This window comes from Argopecten irradians, chromosome 15, assembly GCF_041381155.1.
Source record: "Argopecten irradians isolate NY chromosome 15, Ai_NY, whole genome shotgun sequence".
NCBI classification, from domain to species: Eukaryota; Metazoa; Mollusca; class Bivalvia; order Pectinida; family Pectinidae; genus Argopecten; species Argopecten irradians.
Window position 1 is genome coordinate 5264549 of NC_091148.1, and position 19366 is coordinate 5283914.

At 39.0% G+C, this 19366-nt stretch overlaps 1 protein-coding gene across 2 annotated transcripts in view; it reads left to right on the forward strand.

Annotated features, from left to right (window-relative positions):
• LOC138309585 (U4/U6 small nuclear ribonucleoprotein Prp3-like) overlaps positions 1 to 16044 on the forward strand; it is a 43380-nt gene extending 27336 nt beyond the window's left edge. For both annotated transcript variants that reach the window (XM_069250811.1, XM_069250812.1), the window contains exons 14-20: positions 76 to 219; positions 2164 to 2263; positions 12617 to 12730; positions 13371 to 13489; positions 13913 to 14002; positions 14427 to 14485; positions 14887 to 16044. In XM_069250811.1, coding sequence (XP_069106912.1) covers positions 76 to 219; positions 2164 to 2263; positions 12617 to 12730; positions 13371 to 13489; positions 13913 to 14002; positions 14427 to 14485; positions 14887 to 15048 — 788 coding nt within the window. In that variant the 3' untranslated portion in view covers positions 15049 to 16044. The remainder of the gene's footprint in view (positions 1 to 75; positions 220 to 2163; positions 2264 to 12616; positions 12731 to 13370; positions 13490 to 13912; positions 14003 to 14426; positions 14486 to 14886) is intronic.
• Positions 16045 to 19366: the final 3322 nt, after the last annotated feature.

The window sequence follows — 19366 nt, forward strand, 5'->3', positions numbered from 1 at the left end:
CCTCTACTGGATGTAAATGTGAAAATTTCAAAAAACCTTGCCATTCTTAATAGTTGTATAATTTGCATTTGGTAGCTGAACCTGAGAAACCACCTGAAATTCCTGTTTACCTCACGAAGAAAGAAAGGAAGAAGTTACGACGACAAAACAGACAAGAAGCACAGAAAGATGAACAGGAAAAAATAAGACTTGGTTTACAGCCGCCACCAGAGCCTAAAGGTGAGATATTCGATTTGATTGGTCTCTTAGAATGTCAACATTAAGTACAGTAAAACATGGTTATAACATAGTGATTTTCATTACCCATCAAGGTTTCTATAAGATGTCAATAATGTGTGTATAACAAACTATGTTTATAACAAAGTTATTTTGTTGGTCGCCAGAGGTTCGTGTTATACTGTATTAGTACATAACGTGACTTTTTCTTGCATTTTCTTTGGCTCAGCCCCCGGGCACTATTTAGCCATAGTCCCGGAACTATGGTTTCCCGGGGCACTATGGTTTGACGTGCTTTTTGTTACGAAAATGACGTCACAGTCGCTATCTGCACTGTTCACTGGCAAACAAGCCGTGTGCGGACGACGTTTTGCAAAACATAAATGTCACGTTTTGGAAACTTTAATGCTGATGAATTTACAAAAGAACAAAATAGCAAATTGAACTGAGCAGGCAACAAAATATGCAGTGAGGATTTTCTGCCTGGAAAAATGTATTTAGACGCCTCCAACCATGACATTTATAAATGTTAAAGTTTAGACGTGTCCGCACTCGTTTAAAGGGACAATTCAGTCTAAGAGAACATAAAAATTTGTACATGTATCGGGAAAAAACCCAGTTCTAATGGAAATTAGATCAGTCGGTTTTATTGTGATATGCCAGAAAAGCCCATGGTGGTGAAATGCGTGTGAAATGTTCAAACTCGCTCGCTGTCCGCCATTACACATTGTGGTCGAACATCTTGTATGCCGAACCCTGTCCCTTGCTCGTAGAGTAATGCAACTTTTGTCTAGAACTGCTCAAATCGCTCTGACAGTAGTGTGTTTACCTTATTAGGTGAATTATCTTGCCTAAAAATTATTTACCACCTCCTCAGTGGTTATGTAGTTCATTTGTTTAATGTGCGTGACTTTGGCGTGGGTGTGGATACAGCGTACATATTATACCTACTTAATCGTATTGATCAACGATTTGAAATTACAACGGTATCAATTAAAATACTAAACAATGACGTGGAATTTGTAAATATTTTATGTTATATGTTCCATAAGAAATGTAGAACAATACATTTATGCCATATTTTGTTTCTTGGTTATGTAAAAGAATTAGTCTGAGTGAATTGTCTCTTTAAATAAATTGTTATTGGTGATCGCACATAATTTTTTGTTCTAACATTTTTTCAATTCGTTATGTACTAAAAACATTATTGCCTTCTTTTGAGGACACTATAGTCTCATAGTGTTGTCTTGTGATGGCATAGTACCCTCGCCTTTGGCTCATATGTTCCCTCAATGTCATCCAGAAGAGCAAGACATTTTGACCTGGTGGAAAGTTCAGATGAATATCATGTGGCGGAGTCGGCAGTCAAACATTCTCTATGGTGACAACCAGATTTTCGGCTCGGGTACTATGCCATCCCTCGACTAGTACCCTCGCCTTCGGCTTGGGTACTATGCCATCCCTCGACAACACTATGAGACCATAGTGCCCTCAAAAGAAGGCAATAATATATAAATAGGATTATATTTTGATACAAATTGAAATTTTCACTATTTTTATATGCTAGATATTAGCTCACATGGTGCAAAGGACCAAGGTGCATCCATATGCTTTTCTTGTCCCTTGAACTGACCCCTGGGGGCCTAAGAAGTAGAGCGAAAAGGGCTCATATTGACCACATATGGCCTCATTTCTGTAAAACTATGCAGTGCATATTACTCATATTTATCTGGCATTAGTAATGTTATTGATATCTTAGATATTTAGGTATTGAGAATGTTTCAAGGTTGTTTGTTTCATCCCTTGAAAATTGAAATTAGGGTATGAAAATTTTACCAAACAGATTTCATTTGTTTTAATACTGCCCAAGATCTATATGTTTATGCTAAAATACAACATAATTGGAACGCTAATTGTTTATGTGAAACTTAAAATGTTTGGTTACAGTGAGAATGGCCAATCTGATGAGAGTACTGGGTAACGAGGCTGTACAAGATCCTACAAAGATTGAGGCACACGTACGCGCTCAGATGGAAAAACGACAAAAGTAAGTCTCTCTGTAGTCAAGTTCTCAAAAGTAAAAGTGACATGTCTGTACTGGAAAACAAAAACTCTTTAGTACGTCCATATTCAGATGAAAACAAAATCTTTCCTTGCCTTCCTCGGGAATTTGAAATCACATTCAAAGTTTAATTCACAAATGTGCTACCCCACTGTAGTGCAACTAGTATGGCAACAATGTTTTGATCCGTTTCCGGTATTGCTTTGATATAGGATTACCAAACAGGTAGGTTCCAAGTTGTAGAGTTTAAAGACATTGTGTATGGTGTTACAGACCGAAACTCAGCTACACGCGACTATATACGCGTTGGTTTAAATGGCCCTCAGTGCTACACGCGTAAAAAGACGTTTTTTGACTCCGAGTTTTCAACCGGCGGTCCGATCGTCAAATCTCTCTCCTGTTGCTAAAATTATGACTGAAAACGAAAGTAGAATGCTTCCGATTGGTTCTAGTGTAATTACATTCGATATTCTCGGGATTATACATTAAAAATAACCACAGGTGTGGAGGAATTCGAATGGTATACTGACTCGTCAAAATGGCCGCTCCGATAGATCGAAGTGATGAAGAACGTGTACAACAGTTCTTTGCTAGCGATGTTGTCAGAAGTTGAAAGTAAATTTGAAGGGTCAGATACTTTAGATTGGGATCCAATAGAAGGCAAAATTATTTTAGTTTCTCCTATGAATTAGTGTGTGCCCGATGCCAACACAGAACATGAGGCAGCCCCCCACACGGCCGGCTGCCGTGTTGACAGACGACAAGATTGACTTTCACAGGCGAGTTGAAATTAATACATAACATAAATAAATGTAAGCTAGTTGCTTTTAAAAGCATTTTTGGATGATTACAATATAGAAAATATAGTTGTTCACACAAATTTGTTTATATTATCTTCACAAAGTTTACCGTCAATGACCGACCGGCATATTCAAAGAAAACATGAACGAAAAATGACACTGGGATTACGTTTTATGAGATGCAGGTGTTTCTTTTACGTTGATAACGGCTATGGGTTCTATCCAGATTAAGTGATTTATACCACTGTTGGTCAAGTCATGATGCATTTGAAAAACAATTTTTCAGAAATTGTTTAGGATCGTTTTCTAGTTATATTGTCTAATTAACTTTCACCTGACTGAAAATGACTTACCTGGACTCACCTGAGCTATAACAATACTTTTAAGGGTAACTTGGTCTAAGATAGAGATAATATGTGGTGCATAATGCAAATGCATACACTATGTGATGATAGACTAGAAATTAAACAGGAAACTAGCTTCTTTCCTTCATGAACAATTATCAAGATTTTGTTTGTGAATATTAATTAGTTTTAGAAGTTTTTACCTGGATTTTTTCAAAGACTTAATAACCAAATGAAGTCATATGCTTCTTAATACTAAGGTTACTCTATTAAATTGGTTTTATTTCATAATTTAAATTGAGTTTTCTCTGTTATTATTTGATACAACCTAATATTTTTACCTTTAGTCACCTGTATTGTTACCTGTATGTTTAACGAGAAGTATATTTGCGGAATAAACAACATCAATATAAGCTACAGGCAATAACAAACAATTTTCATATAACTTTTATTCACATAATGCAAATAGTTTTCAAGATATAATCATTTATAATTAGGTTATCATTTCCCTGGATTTTACAAAATTAATGCAGCACTGAGAGTCATTACTATACAAACCATTGCAGCAGCCTAAGGGTTAATTAGATATTCTACCTTGTATTAACATGGTGATTTCATGCAAAGTGCTCGTATTTATCCTACAATTGTGGCACTTACATACAGCTTGATGCAAGTTCCCAGCAAAAACTTCAAATTTTCATCTGAATCTTGCTTATTATGTCCCCCAAACGAAGTTGGGGGGACATATTGTTTTTGCTCCGTTTCTTCTTATTATTATTACAAGCTAACCGATATTTACAAAATATATAATTCATTTTTCGATTATGTGAACATGACGTACGTAGCAACTATTTTAGATAATGAATAACTTGCATTGCGTGTCCCTGTGTTTGGGCTGAGGTGACCAATACTACATTTTACGGTCCTGGAATAGCAGTTGAGAATCAGATGGGTTGTTTTTATCTTGTATACACGTTCTTTCCACATATTCATAGTTATAAATATAACTGTCGATCACATAATTGATAAAAAGTTACATACTATAAGACCACAATCGAGTGCATCGTGGGTAGTGATAGGCCTAGGACGTCTCCTTCCAGGCGGTGTATGGAATGTTGCAAGTTATTATTTGTCTAGATGAAATAATTGATTTGTTTTAATGTCCAGACTGGTTTATGTAAATAATGAATATACAAACCCATATTTTTCAACGTTAGGCATTTGAAACAACAGCTTTTCTTTCATAACGTTACCATGGAGTATCAAAGTTATATGCTGTGAGAAATTGAACAACACTATCTGTTTTTAGATTACATCTTTCGATGGAGCTTACTGCGTGTGCATCGTGAAATTCTACTAAGTTGAAAAATCACGATAACTGGTACAGTCGATGTCGGGAACAGGTCCGATTGGATGGATGCATTGTCTGCCAATATTTCGTATGATTTAACTCAAATATAAGAAATTAATGCTATTTCTGAAATTTCTTGGACTTATGATAGTTTATGTGAATTTTAAGTCTTCCAAGATCGCTACTTGTTTGATACTGAAGTGAATAATAAAAAAAAAAAAAAAAAACGAAAAAATCACGATAATTGCATGGTCGCGATCCAGTACTGTTTCTTTTTTAGGTCACCTGAGACTCGGGTGACCTATTCTAATCGCCTTTTGTCCGTCGTCATGCTTCGTGCGTCGTCCGTCGTGCGTCGTATGTCCGTAAACAATTTACATTTACGACTTCTTCTCCAAAACTGCTGAATCAATTTCAATGAAATTTTGCACAAACCTTCTAAGGTATAAGGCCAATCAAAATTGTGAATTATATGGTCCCCACCCCCCAGGGGGCTGTGGGAGGGGCCAAAAGGGGTAAAATTTCAAAAATCTTCTTCTCTGCTCACAGATGTGGTAGAATCAAATACTTTTCATAAATAGAAAGGTCTTAAGGTCCTTTACAAAAATTGTGAATTATATGACCCTGGGGTCTCTAGTTTCCCCCTGGGGAGGGGGTTAATTTTACTGTAGTTTATATTGGGAAAACACATTTTTGCGCATTATTTGGTCATTTGTCATAGGAAATGAGTCAAATGTTGTCAGAATTATCAGTATGAGAAGGCCATTTAATCCTATTAACAAATTTTCAATGACTGACCCCCAGGGGCCTTAGGGGCGGGGTCAAAATGGGTCAAATAGGCTAAAACTTCAAAAATCTTCTTCTGAAATTCTGGAAACCGTAGAATCAAATACTTTTCATAAATAGAAAGGTCTTAAGGTCCTTTACAAAAATTGTGAATTATATGACCCTGGTGTCTCACGTTTCCCCCTGGGGAGGGGGTCAAGTTTACTTTAGTTTATATAGGAAAAACACATTTATGAACATTATTTGCCTATTTTTCATAAGAAATTAGTCAAACTGGGTTGGAATTATTAGCCTGAAATAGCATTTTAACATCATATCCATACTGGTCATGGCTGACCCCCAGGGGCCAGAGGGGCGGAGCCAAAAGGGGTCAAAATGGTAATTTCAAAAATCTTCTTTTTGAATTCACAGATTTGATGGAACCAGATACTCTTGATAGATTGGAAGGTCTTAAGGCCCTTTACAAAAATTTGTGAATTTCATGGCCCTTGGATCTCAGATTTTCCCCTAGGGAGGGGGTCAAATTTACTATAGTTTATATACTAGGAAAACACATTTAGGAACATTATTTGCTTAGTTTTCATAGGAAATTAGTCAATCTGGGTTAGAATTATTAGCTTGAGATAGCATTTAACATCATATCCATATTGGTCCTGGCCGACTCCCAGGGGCGAGAGGGGTGGGGCCAAAAGGGGTCAAAATGGATAACATTTCAAAAATCTTTCTCCTGAATTCACAGATTTGATGGAACCAAATAATCTTCATAGATTAAAAATTTATAAAATCACTGACTGACTTCAAGGGCCTGATGGGCCAATATATATTTATAGTGTTTATAAGCATGTCTTTGTTTCATTCTGTGTCTGAACTCAGGTGACCGCTAAGGCCCATGGGCCTCTTGTTAGCTCACCTGGCCCGAAGGCGTGGCGTCCGTCTGTCCGTCAACATTTCCTTTAAATCGCTACTAGTCATAGAGTTCTGCATGGATTGTAACCATTTTGGCCACAAACATCCTTGTGGGAAGGGGAATGGAACTTGTATAAATTTCGGCTCTGACCCCCCGGGGGCAGGAGGGGTGGGGTCCAATAGAGGAAATAGATGTTAATCCTATAAATCGCTACTTGTCCTAGAGTTTTAGATGGATTGTAACCAAATTTGGCCACAAACATCCATGGGGGAGGAGACTAGAAATTGTATAAATTTTGGCTCTGACCCCCCGGGGGCAGGAGGGATGGGGCCCAATAGGGGAAATAGAGATAAATCCTATAAATCGCTACTTGTCCTAGAGTTCTGCATAGATTGTAACCAAATTTGGCCACAAACATCCTTGGTGGAAGGGGAACAGAAGTTGTATAAATTTTGGCTCAGACCCCCGGGGGCAGGGGGCAGGAGGGACGTGGCTCGATAGGGGAACTAGATGTAAATCCTGTAAATCGCTACTTGTCCTAGAGTTCTGCATGGATTGTGACCAAATTTGGCCACAAACATCCTTGGGGGAAGAGGAATAGAAGTTGTATAAATTTTGGCTCAGACCCCCCTGAACCTGTAGTCAGAACATGTACATTACTTGGCATTGCAAACCAGGTGAGCGATACAGGCCCTCTGGGCCTCTTGTTCATATTGTTCCGCTACTTTTGATGAGTTTGAATTCGCAAATTCGAAGGGCGTCAGAGTTCTTGTTTTCAACCAGAATCAACACCGTAGTGATAAAGACCTTCCAAGTGAATTTTTGCATCAGGGGAACAGGGCCATAAAAAGTTGATTTTCTCAAATAGTAAGAAAAATAAAATACATTAATTTTGCTGGGACACTAAAAAAATCATTCTGATTTCGGAACAGCTGGAATTATGAAGATATCTCTAACAGTATTTTTATTATTATACATTATGTAAGTTAACAAGCTAACGGATACTTACATTATATATATCATTGGCTTCTTAGGTAAAATATGTGTTTTCATTTAAATATCACATACAGTTCCTTTTTCACAAAAAAATAATACGGGCAGGCACTTAAAAACAGGTCTCCAATTCTTTTAGATGACATTCGTATCAAATTACTAGTAAACATTTCTGTCAAAATTTGCGTGCCCCTGTGTTTTGGCTGAGGTGACCAAGATTGCATTTTACGGTCTCGGAATAGCAGTTGAGACTGCTTGTTTTACACATTTTCATAGAATTTTAACTGTTGAAAACAGATATATCTAGATTTAATATCGTATGAAAAGTAACATAATATAAGACCACGACCGAGAGCATCGTGGGTAGCGATAGGCGAAGGACGTCTCCTTGCAGGCGGTGTATGGGATTTGCAAATTATTTAGTCTAGATGAAATAAATGATTATTCTAATTACTGGTTTATGCAAATAATGAATGTACTTGCAATATTTCCAACGTCGGACATTTTTATTTTGCTATAATTAATATCGATGCTGCTATCGTTTTTGCGATGAGATGAGGAGGTTTTGTCGAGTCATCTCAGTTTTCCCTGTCGACACCAAAATAAAACATGTATTGTAAGATACTGACCGTGTATTCTGTTTATCCTGCAATTTTTTCATTATACATACAGAAGATGGTATTCAAAACGAAAGCAAATTACCTGTTATTAACACGATTTCGCTCAAAGCGAAACGCTTCTTTGATGATCAAGAAAGATGCATTCACTAAACCGAATGAGTGTGTACTCCTTTTTACTACCGTTGGAAATATGTAAGCAACGTCACTCCGGTGATTGTGACGTCACTATTTGGCGGGACTGACTGCCGTTTCATTCCTTCCTACTAAAAGTGACGTCACTGGAATGTTCGGGATCAAGTCAACAAATTTAGAAATTGAATCAAACGAAAGAAATTAATTATTTATTTACTGACATCGTAATATTTTCCTAATGCAACTATTAGAGGAAATTCTTATTATTCGGTATCGAGTTCTGTGCCCGACTAATGTCGATATTAGTGCTGAAAATGCATTGTTTCTTGATGTTGTTCCGCTTCTTTTGTTGACTTTAAATTCGTAAAATGAACTTATCCCGCGAAGGGCGTCAGAACGCTTGTTTTCAACGGGAATAAACACCGTAGTGATAAAGACCTTCCAAGTATGGCAACAGTGAATATTTGCATCAGGGAAATAGGGACACAAAAAGCCGATTTTCTCCAAAAGTAAGTAAGTTACACTACATTAATTTTGCTGGAACACTTAAAAAATCGCTCTGATTTCAAGATATTCACAAAATATGACTGAAAAACAAATTATTAGGTTCATATGTATAAATCTGGTATGCGCTTTGCTATATTTGATGAAGAATAAAGAGTGTTTGACCCATTGTTTACATCATTGTGTCAGTCTTTGCACAACGGTTTTGATCGATGATATTGCGAAAAAGTGAAATTGCAAGGGTTTGGTATTATTTATATGATTGCATCTTCATGCGTAAGAGTCACAAAGTCACTGTATATCCTATCGACGGCCGGCAGGATTCGACTTTGACTCAATTTTGATAGTAGGTTATTACAAATGCCATCTATGAAAGCAGTTTGCATCTAGATTTCGGTTTGATGCCATTTTCACGATGTTAACAAACAGTACACACTACAAACAAGCAAAAACAGTCACCGGAAGTCCCCTAAAGGTCACCACGCACGGGTCATGGGAGGCAGAAACCTGCGTGTGGGACTTTTTTTTTTTTTTTTTGAAATCGGTGCTATTTTCCCCTTCCTTTTCCCTTTCTCTCTATTTTCTATTACTCTGATATCTCTTCTATCGTTTAAGACCATCTGCATGTCTGTATCTTGATAATTAAGCTCACAACGACAGGTTTCCAGGCACACACTAAAATCCGGATTTCAGACCTCAATTTTTGACTTATTTGGGCATCTAATGCAATGACCGAATCGATATTGACATGCTATATAGGGATGAACATCTCCTTTTCAAAAAATTAGTATTTAGTTTTCAACGGTCTCAGTGGGGCTCCAGAAGGGTGCATGAAATGGGGCAAATGAATAATTACGCATAAATACGTTACGGCACATTATGGGATAAACTAGTTTTTCTAGTCTACTACAAAATTAAGATAGCATTACCAGCATTTGAAACTTACTTTATTTGAAGCTTTCCTAAGTCGTCTTACCGCATACATGTTAAATATGATGTCTTATGAATTTAATTCTAGTAATAGTATACAAATTGGTCCATTTTCATATCATTATCTGAAAGAAAGAAATCCAAACCGTACAACTCAAATTTGTTTTTAACTTGTGTCTCAACCGTACACTATTGAAGTTCAAAACCATTGCGACACTAGACTGATATCGAACACGAATTGTTGAATTTCATTTTCAACATTATTGTTAACAAATCATATACCAAATGAAACGGGAAAGTCTAAAGATTTCCAATATTGAATCACAGTAAAATCTAGCTGTATTTTCTGTCATGTGTGATATTCAAATGCATTTTTAGCTCACCTGGTCCGTCGTCCGTCTGTCCGTCAACATTTCCTTTAAATCGCTACTAGTCATAGAGTTCTGCATGGATTACAACCAAATTTGGCCACAAACATCCATGGGGGAGGGGGAACAGAACTTGTATAAATTTTGGCACTGACCCCCCGGGGGCAGGAGGGGCGGGGCCCAATAGGGGAAATAGAGGTAAATCCTTTTAATCGCTACTAGTCATAGAGTTCTGAATGGAATGTAACCAAATTTGGCCACAAACATCCTTGGGGGAAGGGGAACAGAACTTGTATAAATTTTGGCTCTGACCCCCCATGGGGCACGAGAGGCGGGGCCCAATAGGGGAAATAGAGGTAAATCCTTTAAATCGCTACTAGTCATAGAGTTCTGCATGGATTGTAACCAAATTTGGCCACAAAAATCCTTGGGGGAGGGGGAACAGAACTTGTATACGTTTGGCTCTGACCCCCCAGGGGCAGGAGGGGCGGGGCCAAATAGGGGAAATAGAAGTAAATCCTTTAAATCTCTACTTGTCATAGAGTTCTACATGGATTGTAACCAATTTTTGCCACAAACATCCTAAGGGGAGGGGGAAGAGAACTTGTATAAATTTTGGCTCTGACCCTCCGGGGGCAGGAGGAGGGGGGCTCAATAGGGGAAATAGAGGCAAATTGTATAAATCGCTACTTGCCCTAGAGTTCTGCATGGATTGTAACCAAATTTGGCCACAACCATCCTTGGGGGAAGGGGAACAGAACTTGTATAAATTTTGGCTCTGAACCCCCGGGGGCAGGAGGGGCGGGGCCAAATAGGGGAAATAGAAGTAAATCCTTTAAATCTCTACTAGTCATAGAGTTCTGAATGGAATATAACCAAATTTGGCCACAAACATCCTTTTTGGAAGGGAACAGAACTTGTATAAGTTTTGGCTCTGGTCCCCCGGGGGCAGGAGGAGGGGGGCCCAATAGGGGAAATAGAGGCAAATTGTATAAATCGCTACTAGTCATAGAGTTCTCCATGGATTGTAACCAAATTTGGCCACAGACATCCTTGGGGGAGGGGGAACAGAACTTGTATAAATTTTGGCTCTGACCCCCCGGGGGCAGGAGGGGCGAGGCCCAATAAGGGAAATGGAGGTAAATCCTTTAAATCGCTACTAGTCATGAGTTCTGAATGGTATGTAATCAAATTTGGCCACAAACATCCTTGGGGGAAGGGGAACAGAACTTGTATAAATTTTGGCTCTGATCCCCTGGGGGCAGGAGGGGCGGGGGCCAATAGGGGAAATAGAGGTAAATCCTTTAAATCGCTACTAGTCATAGAGTTCTACATGGATTGTAACCAATTTTTGCCACAAACATCCTAAGGGGAGGGGGAAGAGAACTTGTATAAATTTTGGCTCTGACCCTCCGGGGGCAGGAGGAGGGGGGCTCAATAGGGGAAATAGAGGCAAATTGTATAAATCGCTACTTGCCCTAGAGTTCTGCATGGATTGTAACCAAATTTGGCCACAACCATCCTTGGGGGAAGGGGAACAGAACTTGTATAAATTTTGGCTCTGAACCCCCGGGGGCAGGAGGGGCAGGGCCCAATAGGGGAAATAGAGGTAAATCCTTTAAATCGCTACTAGTCATAGAGTTCTGCATGGATTGTAACCAAATTTGGCCATAAATCCTTTAAATCGCTATTAGTCATAGAGTTCTGCATGGATTGTAACCAAATTTGGCCACAAACATCCTTGGGGAAAGGGGAACAGAACTTGTATAAATTTTGGCTCTGACACCCCGGGGGCAGGAGAGGTGGGGCCCAATAGAGGAAATAGAGGCAAATTGTATAAATCGCTACTAGTCATAGAGTTCTGCATGGAATGTAACCAAATTTGGCCACAAACATTCTTTTTGGAAGGGGAACAGAACTTGTATAAATTTTGGCTCTGACCCCCCTGGGCGCAGGAGGGGTGGGGCCCAATAGGGGATTTAGAGGTTAATATTAAAATTCCTTCAGAAAAGAAACAATGAACCTGTATTCAGAACATTACTTGGCATTACAAACCAGGTGAGCGATACAGGCCCTCTGGGCCTCTTGTTTTAAATATAAGAAAACAGAAAAAACTTATCATACTCTTCAGCAATCACGACATACCATGAATCATTGAATCATCCATAACGCCAGCAAATTAGTAATATAAAGCACAGTACCGTGGTCTTCATGTCGCCGAAGTGGTACCGGAAACGAAGCAAAACATCATTGCCGTACTAGTTGCACTACAGTGAACCCTTGAATCACAAACTGAAACTTAATTTGTGAATATCAAATCTGAGTATTGGGCATGAATTTCCCTTCAGTTTGTGATTTTGTTGTCACACACCCAAGGTAGGAAATGAGAAAGATGATGCTTTAGTTTCAGAAGAAGTGTTGTTTTTCATGACACAATTATAGATTTGTTGACTATGCATTAAAATTAATGATAATACTTGTAAAGTGTATTTCATTGTTACATATGTTCATGTCATTTGAAAAAAAATTGGCTGTAAATTTGCAATGAAATTAGGTTTTAGTATTTGGTCTGCTAATGAATAGAATTGTTTATGTACATTCAGACAGCATGAGGAAACAAACGCAGCAAGAAAGTTAACTACAGAACAGAGAAAGGAAAAGAAAGCTAAAAAACTGAAGGAAGACGTCTCGCTAGGCGTGCACGTCAGTGTGTATAGGTAGGTTAGAGGATAGTGTTGATTTGTGGAATTGAAATCCAGTGATGGAGAGCTAGTAGTTATATGTCAGAACACTATGCTTAACTTTCAGCCACTGTGCAAAAATGTACCTGCTGTCACCATTTCATGATTGTAAAGGGTGGCTAAACATTGAATCAAATTGATTTCATCATTTATATTCTTCTATACTATAATAGTCATTATGTTATTCATGGTATTGACTGTTTGGGCACTGTCCTGATTCCAGGGTTCACCCCTGTGATGAAGGTTTTATATTATTTCAGCAAAATTTTACTTCAAAAATAAATTATAATTGGATTGAACAAAACTTGTTTTCGGCAAATGTCAAGGTATGTAATTTCTCTCCTAGGAAAGTTCCAGGTTTTGTTTCCTTTGTCAGCAACACCAGATTTGTATCAGGGACTGAATGAAGAATAAAACAGCTGTAGAATTATGATCAGAATGTTATCAATATTATTCATTACGTTGATGACAACACAAGTATAGTACAATTTTCCGTCGATTACAGAATTTACTCATATCACTATTCTGGTGATGCATGTTTTCCTACATGTTTCTCTTCTCTGTAACTGTGAAGGATCATTGATGTAAGATATCATACCGATTACTTCTCTTACAGGGTACGAGATTTAACAAATCCATCCAAAAAGTTTAAGATAGAGACTAATGCCAAGCAGTTGTATATGACGGGGATTGTGGTGCTATATAGAGACTGTAATGCTGTCGTAGTAGAGGGAGGTAAGTTTTACTTGGATCTAGAACATGTAAAACATTTGCTCTCCTTAACTGCAATATTTTTTGTTAAAATTGGATCTAGTCACAATGTCATATGAAGACAACTAACTACAACATATATAGAGAATACATGGTCAGTGTCATCAGATATAAGCAGAATTTTAGTGACTGTTAAGAAAGGTAAAAGTGGCGAGCCTAGCTTCACCAATGCCGGTTGCAAGATTAGAAGAAACAATTTACGTATACCTATGGTTGAATTTCCATCCCATGTCTAACACTAATTTGTTTAATAAGTTGTATTAAAACAAAACGTACAAACATTGGACGTTAAATTTACTTCAAAAACCGAACCAAATATTGCAATATCACATATTATTAATTAAAACATGTTAACTAAATGAAGTTTAAACATTTTGCCTTTTCCAGGTCCTAAACAACAAAGGAAGTTTAGACGGTTGATGTTACATCGTATCAAATGGGAAGAGGATCATCACAAAGGGAAGAAAAAAGACGACGGTTAGTCTTCATGATATACAGTTTGGATATTATTATATAACTGCACACTTTGTGACTGTAATAGAACACATTGTAAGCAACAGTGTTCGGCCGTGATGCTTTATATAAATGAATAAGAAAAAATCACCAAGAAAATAAAGAGATAAATGAAATCATTGTTTTCTCCTGTGTTAGATTAATATTATAATTATCAAAAATGATGTGAAAAATATCCCAGAGAATTGAAGATGATACCATATAGCACATTTTATATTGATATTTTGTGTGAGTTTCAAAATCGTACAATGAATTGTGAATGTATGTATTGAAATAGTGATTTATTGGGATATAAAATTGATTCATTGAACCATGGATTTACTCTGTTCACTAATTAAAAAGTTGATGAAGAAAACATTGACAGTTTGTTTAATCCTTTATATTCCAGACGACAGCGATTCAGAGGAGGAATCTAATAAAACAAACAAATGTCATCTTGTATGGGAGGTAAGCACGTTTTACTTTTGTAAACTGGAATGTAAATCTAAATTCAGGATGGGTCTGACTGTTCAGTTAAGGAATGTAACATTCTACCACTATCGCCTAAACTCATAATCACACGTAGCAGTTTTCCTCAATAACCAAAACCACATAAATCCACTCTAACATGAGGTTAAGCATGTTTTAGAATTTTAAACCTACTGTTTTCGATTTAAAACTTCACAGAGCTGCAGATGTAAACAAAAACCCTAAAAAGTTTCATAGTTTACCCATGAAACAAACAATACATAATGAACTTAATGAACTTTAAATTCTCTTGCAATCAGTTGAATTGTCCTTAACAGAGATTGTTTTTAAATCATGATCATCATACATAAACTGATAAACTGAGATGTTGTCTTTTCCAGGGAACAACAACGACAAGAGCATTTAATGAAATGAAATTCAAAGTGTGCCCCACAGAACTTTTTGCTCGTGAACATTTTAAAAAGTGTGGTGTTGAACAATATTGGGACCTGGCCTACCGTGGGGCTATAATGGAGACGGCGGGCGACGACGATGATTTCTGAAGTAATGGAGCCAAAAGTCTACAACTTCTGATGTCAATGTTTGGTGCCTACAATGTGTTCAATATAAGGTGTCTTTTGTTGCATAGCCACCAGATTGTGACTGTTTATCTTTGACCTTTGACCTCAGAGTGTCAATTGATACAGGGAATGAACTGTGACAGTATCCAATAAATCAAGTGATATATGACCTTTGAACTATGAAGTTCTGATACACGAACTGAAATCTTTGTGATGGTCAGATGCATGAAATGAAACCTGAACCTTGACAGAAAGGGTCAATTACAAATTAACTGATCTATGACCTTTGACATATGTGGGTCTGTTACATGACCTTGACCTATGATGGTCAGATACATGGAATTGACATTGACCTTCTCTGTAAAGGTCGAATACAGCGAACAGTAGGAATTCATAGGGTCTTATACATAGTCATGTGACTGAAATCTGACCAATGACTGAAGGTTATAGTCATATGACTGGAAACGACCAATGGCTGAAGGTCATAGTCATGTGACTGAAATCTGACCAATGACTGAAGGTCATAGTCATATGACTGGAAATGACCAATGACTGAAGGTCATAGTCATGTGACTGAAATCTGACCTATGACTGAAGGTCATAGTCATATGACTGGGAATGACCAATGACTGAAGGTCATAGTCATGTGACTGAAATCTGACCAATGACTGAGGGCACCTGTACTGAACTACATTACAGGAAATCAAAACTCTCTCCAGGTAAACCGATTTGTGTTACATAATATTAAGGAAGTATTGGTGGTAATCACTACATAATTTAACAACTTCATCAATGTATGACTGCCATATGATCTCTGTTGGTGCCAGTACAATAAGACCTGGTGGTGTTTGTGAGTAAAATGAGTCGGTATTACTCATGCCACTCCAAGATGGATCAAAGTATGTGGTGTACACAGGAATGAGAGTTTTAAATAAGACATAACTATGAAGTGAAATAAAATCAATGAAGATAAAATAAGTGTCTTGACTAATGTTTTACATATTTCGTTAAAATGTAGGTCTTGACAGGAAGCCGTCCTAGAATGGCCCAGGCTGTTAATAGGATGTTAATCTAATAAACCTACCATCCAACCAATTACTATACTGGATGAATGTATGGTTTTATTAGGTCATCTGACCGAAGGTCATGGCGCGGCCTCCGTCCGTCGTCCGTCTGTCCGTCAACATTTCCTTTAAATCGCTACTAGTCATAGAGTTCTCCATGGATTGTAACCAAATTTGGCCACAAACATCCTTGGGGGAGGGGGAACAGAACTTGTATAAATTTTGGCTCTGACCCCCAGGGGCAGGAGGGGCGGGGCCAAATAGGGGAAATAGAGGTAAATCCTTTAAATCGCTACTAGTCATAGAGTTCTGCATGGATTGTAACCAAATTTGGCCACAAACATCCTTGGGGGAAGGGGAACAGAACTTGTATAAATTTTGGCTCTGACCCCCCGGGGGCAGGAGGGGCGGGGCCCAATAGGGGAAATAGAGGTAAATCCTTTAAATCGCTACTAGTCATAGAGTTCTACATGGATTGTAACCAAATTTGGCCACAAACATCCTTGGGGGAAGGGGAACAGAACTTGTATACATTTTGGCTCTGACCCCCCGGGGGCAGGAGGGGCGTGGCCCAATAGCGGAAATAGAGGTAAATCCTTTAAATTGCTACTAGTCATAGAGTTCTCCATGGATTGTAACCAAATTTGGCCACAAACATCCTTGGGGGAGGGGGAACAGAACTTGTATAAATTTTGGCTCTGACCCCCCGGGGGCAGGAGGGGCGGGGCCCAATAGGGGAAATAGAGGTAAATCCTTTACATCGCTACTAGTCATAGATTTCTGAATGGTATGTAACCAAATTTGGCCACAAACATCCTTCGGGGAAGGGGAACAGAACTTGTATACATTTTGGCTCTGACCGTTCGGGGGCAGGAGGAGGGGGGCCCAATAGGAGAAATAGAGGTAAATCCTTTAAAATCGCTACTAGTCATAGAGTTCTGAATGGAATGTAACCAAATTTGGCCACAAACATCCTTGGGGGAAGGGGAACAGAACTTGTATAAATTTTGGCTCTGGTCCCCTGGGGGCAGGAGGGGCGGGGCCCAATAGGGGAAATAAAGGTAAATCCTTTAAATCGCTACTAGTCATAGAGTTCTGAATGGCATGTAACCAAATTTGGCCACAAACATCATTTGGGGAAGGGGAACAGAAGTTGTATAAATTTTGGCTCTGGTCCCCCGGGGGCAGGAGAGGCGGGATAGGGGAAATAGAGGTAAATCCTTTACATCGCTACTAGTCATAGAGTTCTGCATGGATTGTAACCAAATTTGGCCACAAACATCCTTGGGGGAAGGGGAACAGAACTTGTATAAATTTTGGCTCTGGTCCCCCGGGGGCAGGAGGGGCGGGGCCCAATAGGGGAAATAGAGGTAAATCCTTTAAATCGCTACTAGTCATAGAGTTCTGCATGGATTGTAACCAAATTTGGCCACAAACATCCTTGGGGGAAGGGGAACAGAACTTGTATACATATTGGCTCTGACCACCCGGGGGCAGGAGGGGCGGGGCCCAATAGGGGAAATAGAGGTAAATCCTTTAAATCGCTACTTATTGTAGAGTTCTGAATGGAATGTAACCAAATTTGGCCACAAACATCCTTGGGGGAAGGGGAACAGAACTTGTATAAATTTTGGCTCTGGTCCCCCGAGGGCAGGAGAGGCGGGGCCCAATAGGGGAAATAGAGGTAAATCCTTTAAATCGCTACTTATCGTAGAGTTCTGAATGGAATGTAACCAAATTTGGCCACAAACATCCTTGGGGGAAGGGGAACAGAACTTGTATAAATGTTGGCTCTGGTCCCCCGGGGGCAGGTGGGGTGGGGCCCAATAGGGGAAACAGAGGTAAATCTTTTAAATCGCTACTAGTCATAGAGTTCTGAATGGAATGTAACCAAATTTGGCCACAAACATCCTTAGGGGAAGGGGAACAGAACTTGTATAAATTTTGGCTCTGACCGTTCGGGGGCAGGAGGAGGGGGGCCCAATAGGGAAAATAGAGGCTAATCCTATAAATCGCTACTTGTCCTAGAGTTTTGCTTGGATTGTGACCAAATTTGGCCATAAACACCCTTTGGGGAAGGGAACAGAACTTGTATAAATTTTGGCTCTGACCCCCTGGGCGCAGGAGGGGTGGGGCCCAATAGGGGAAATAGAGGTAAATCCTATAAATCGCTACTTGTCCTAGAGTTCTGCATGGATTGTAACCAAATTTAGCCACAAACATCCTTGGGGGAAGGGGAACAGAACTTGTATAAATTTTGGCTCTGCTTTCATGCTTTCTTGAAACTTTGAACGATTTTCATGCTTAGCCGCTCCACTACAGGTGTACTGTGTATCGACACAAGGCAGTGTGCAAACATGTAATAGATACATAATGGGCACGAGTGATGTATCCTACGGACTCGTGTGATATATCCAATACGTCACGAGTGCCAATTATGTATCTGTTTTATCCAATGACAGCCGAGGTTTTGACTCTACGTGCCGAGAGGTGGAACTATAGAAGCAACCACTGTGATGATGTTCCTGCCACTTCCTGTATATTCCATTTCCTGTCACAGCATAAAAGAACCTGTAAAGTAATCACTGTCATATTTTTCCCGCCATTTTTTACCCTATCCTATCTGACTACCTGTCCTAGTATTCGCTCCAGTTATAGACTTAATCGTCAACGATGGCGGATTAGGGATGGGGCGATCTCGTGAAAATTGATGCTAACTTATTCAATGATCTGGATGATATGACATTATCACAGGCCGTCGATAAATATGAACTGGAATGAAAATATATCGACGCAATGGAAAATGAAATCGACACAGGAGTGTTTGATTCAAAGGAATGGGTGGATGAGTTTTTAAATGAGGAGACGGACAAAAGATTTGGCGCCCCAGTCAATGAAACCGATATAAAAAAAACTACAGCGGGCACAACAAATCAAGAACACCAGTAGGAAAACATCCTGAGGTTTTCGAGTTTTTGAAGAATGGCGGACCCTCCGTAATATCAGGAGAATTTGCACTATAGAACAGTTTCCAGATATCCTCACATGTACAAATAACGAATTGGATCATGTGTTTTCGTGGTTCGTGGTTGAAGCTCGTAGAGCGGATGACTCTCCCTACCCACCAAGGACCTTGTGGAGAAAACGGCGTAACGAATAAAAACTTTCTGGATGCTACGGATGGTCGTTTTATGAACTTCAGGAAAACTCTGGACGCTAGGATGAAACAATTGGCA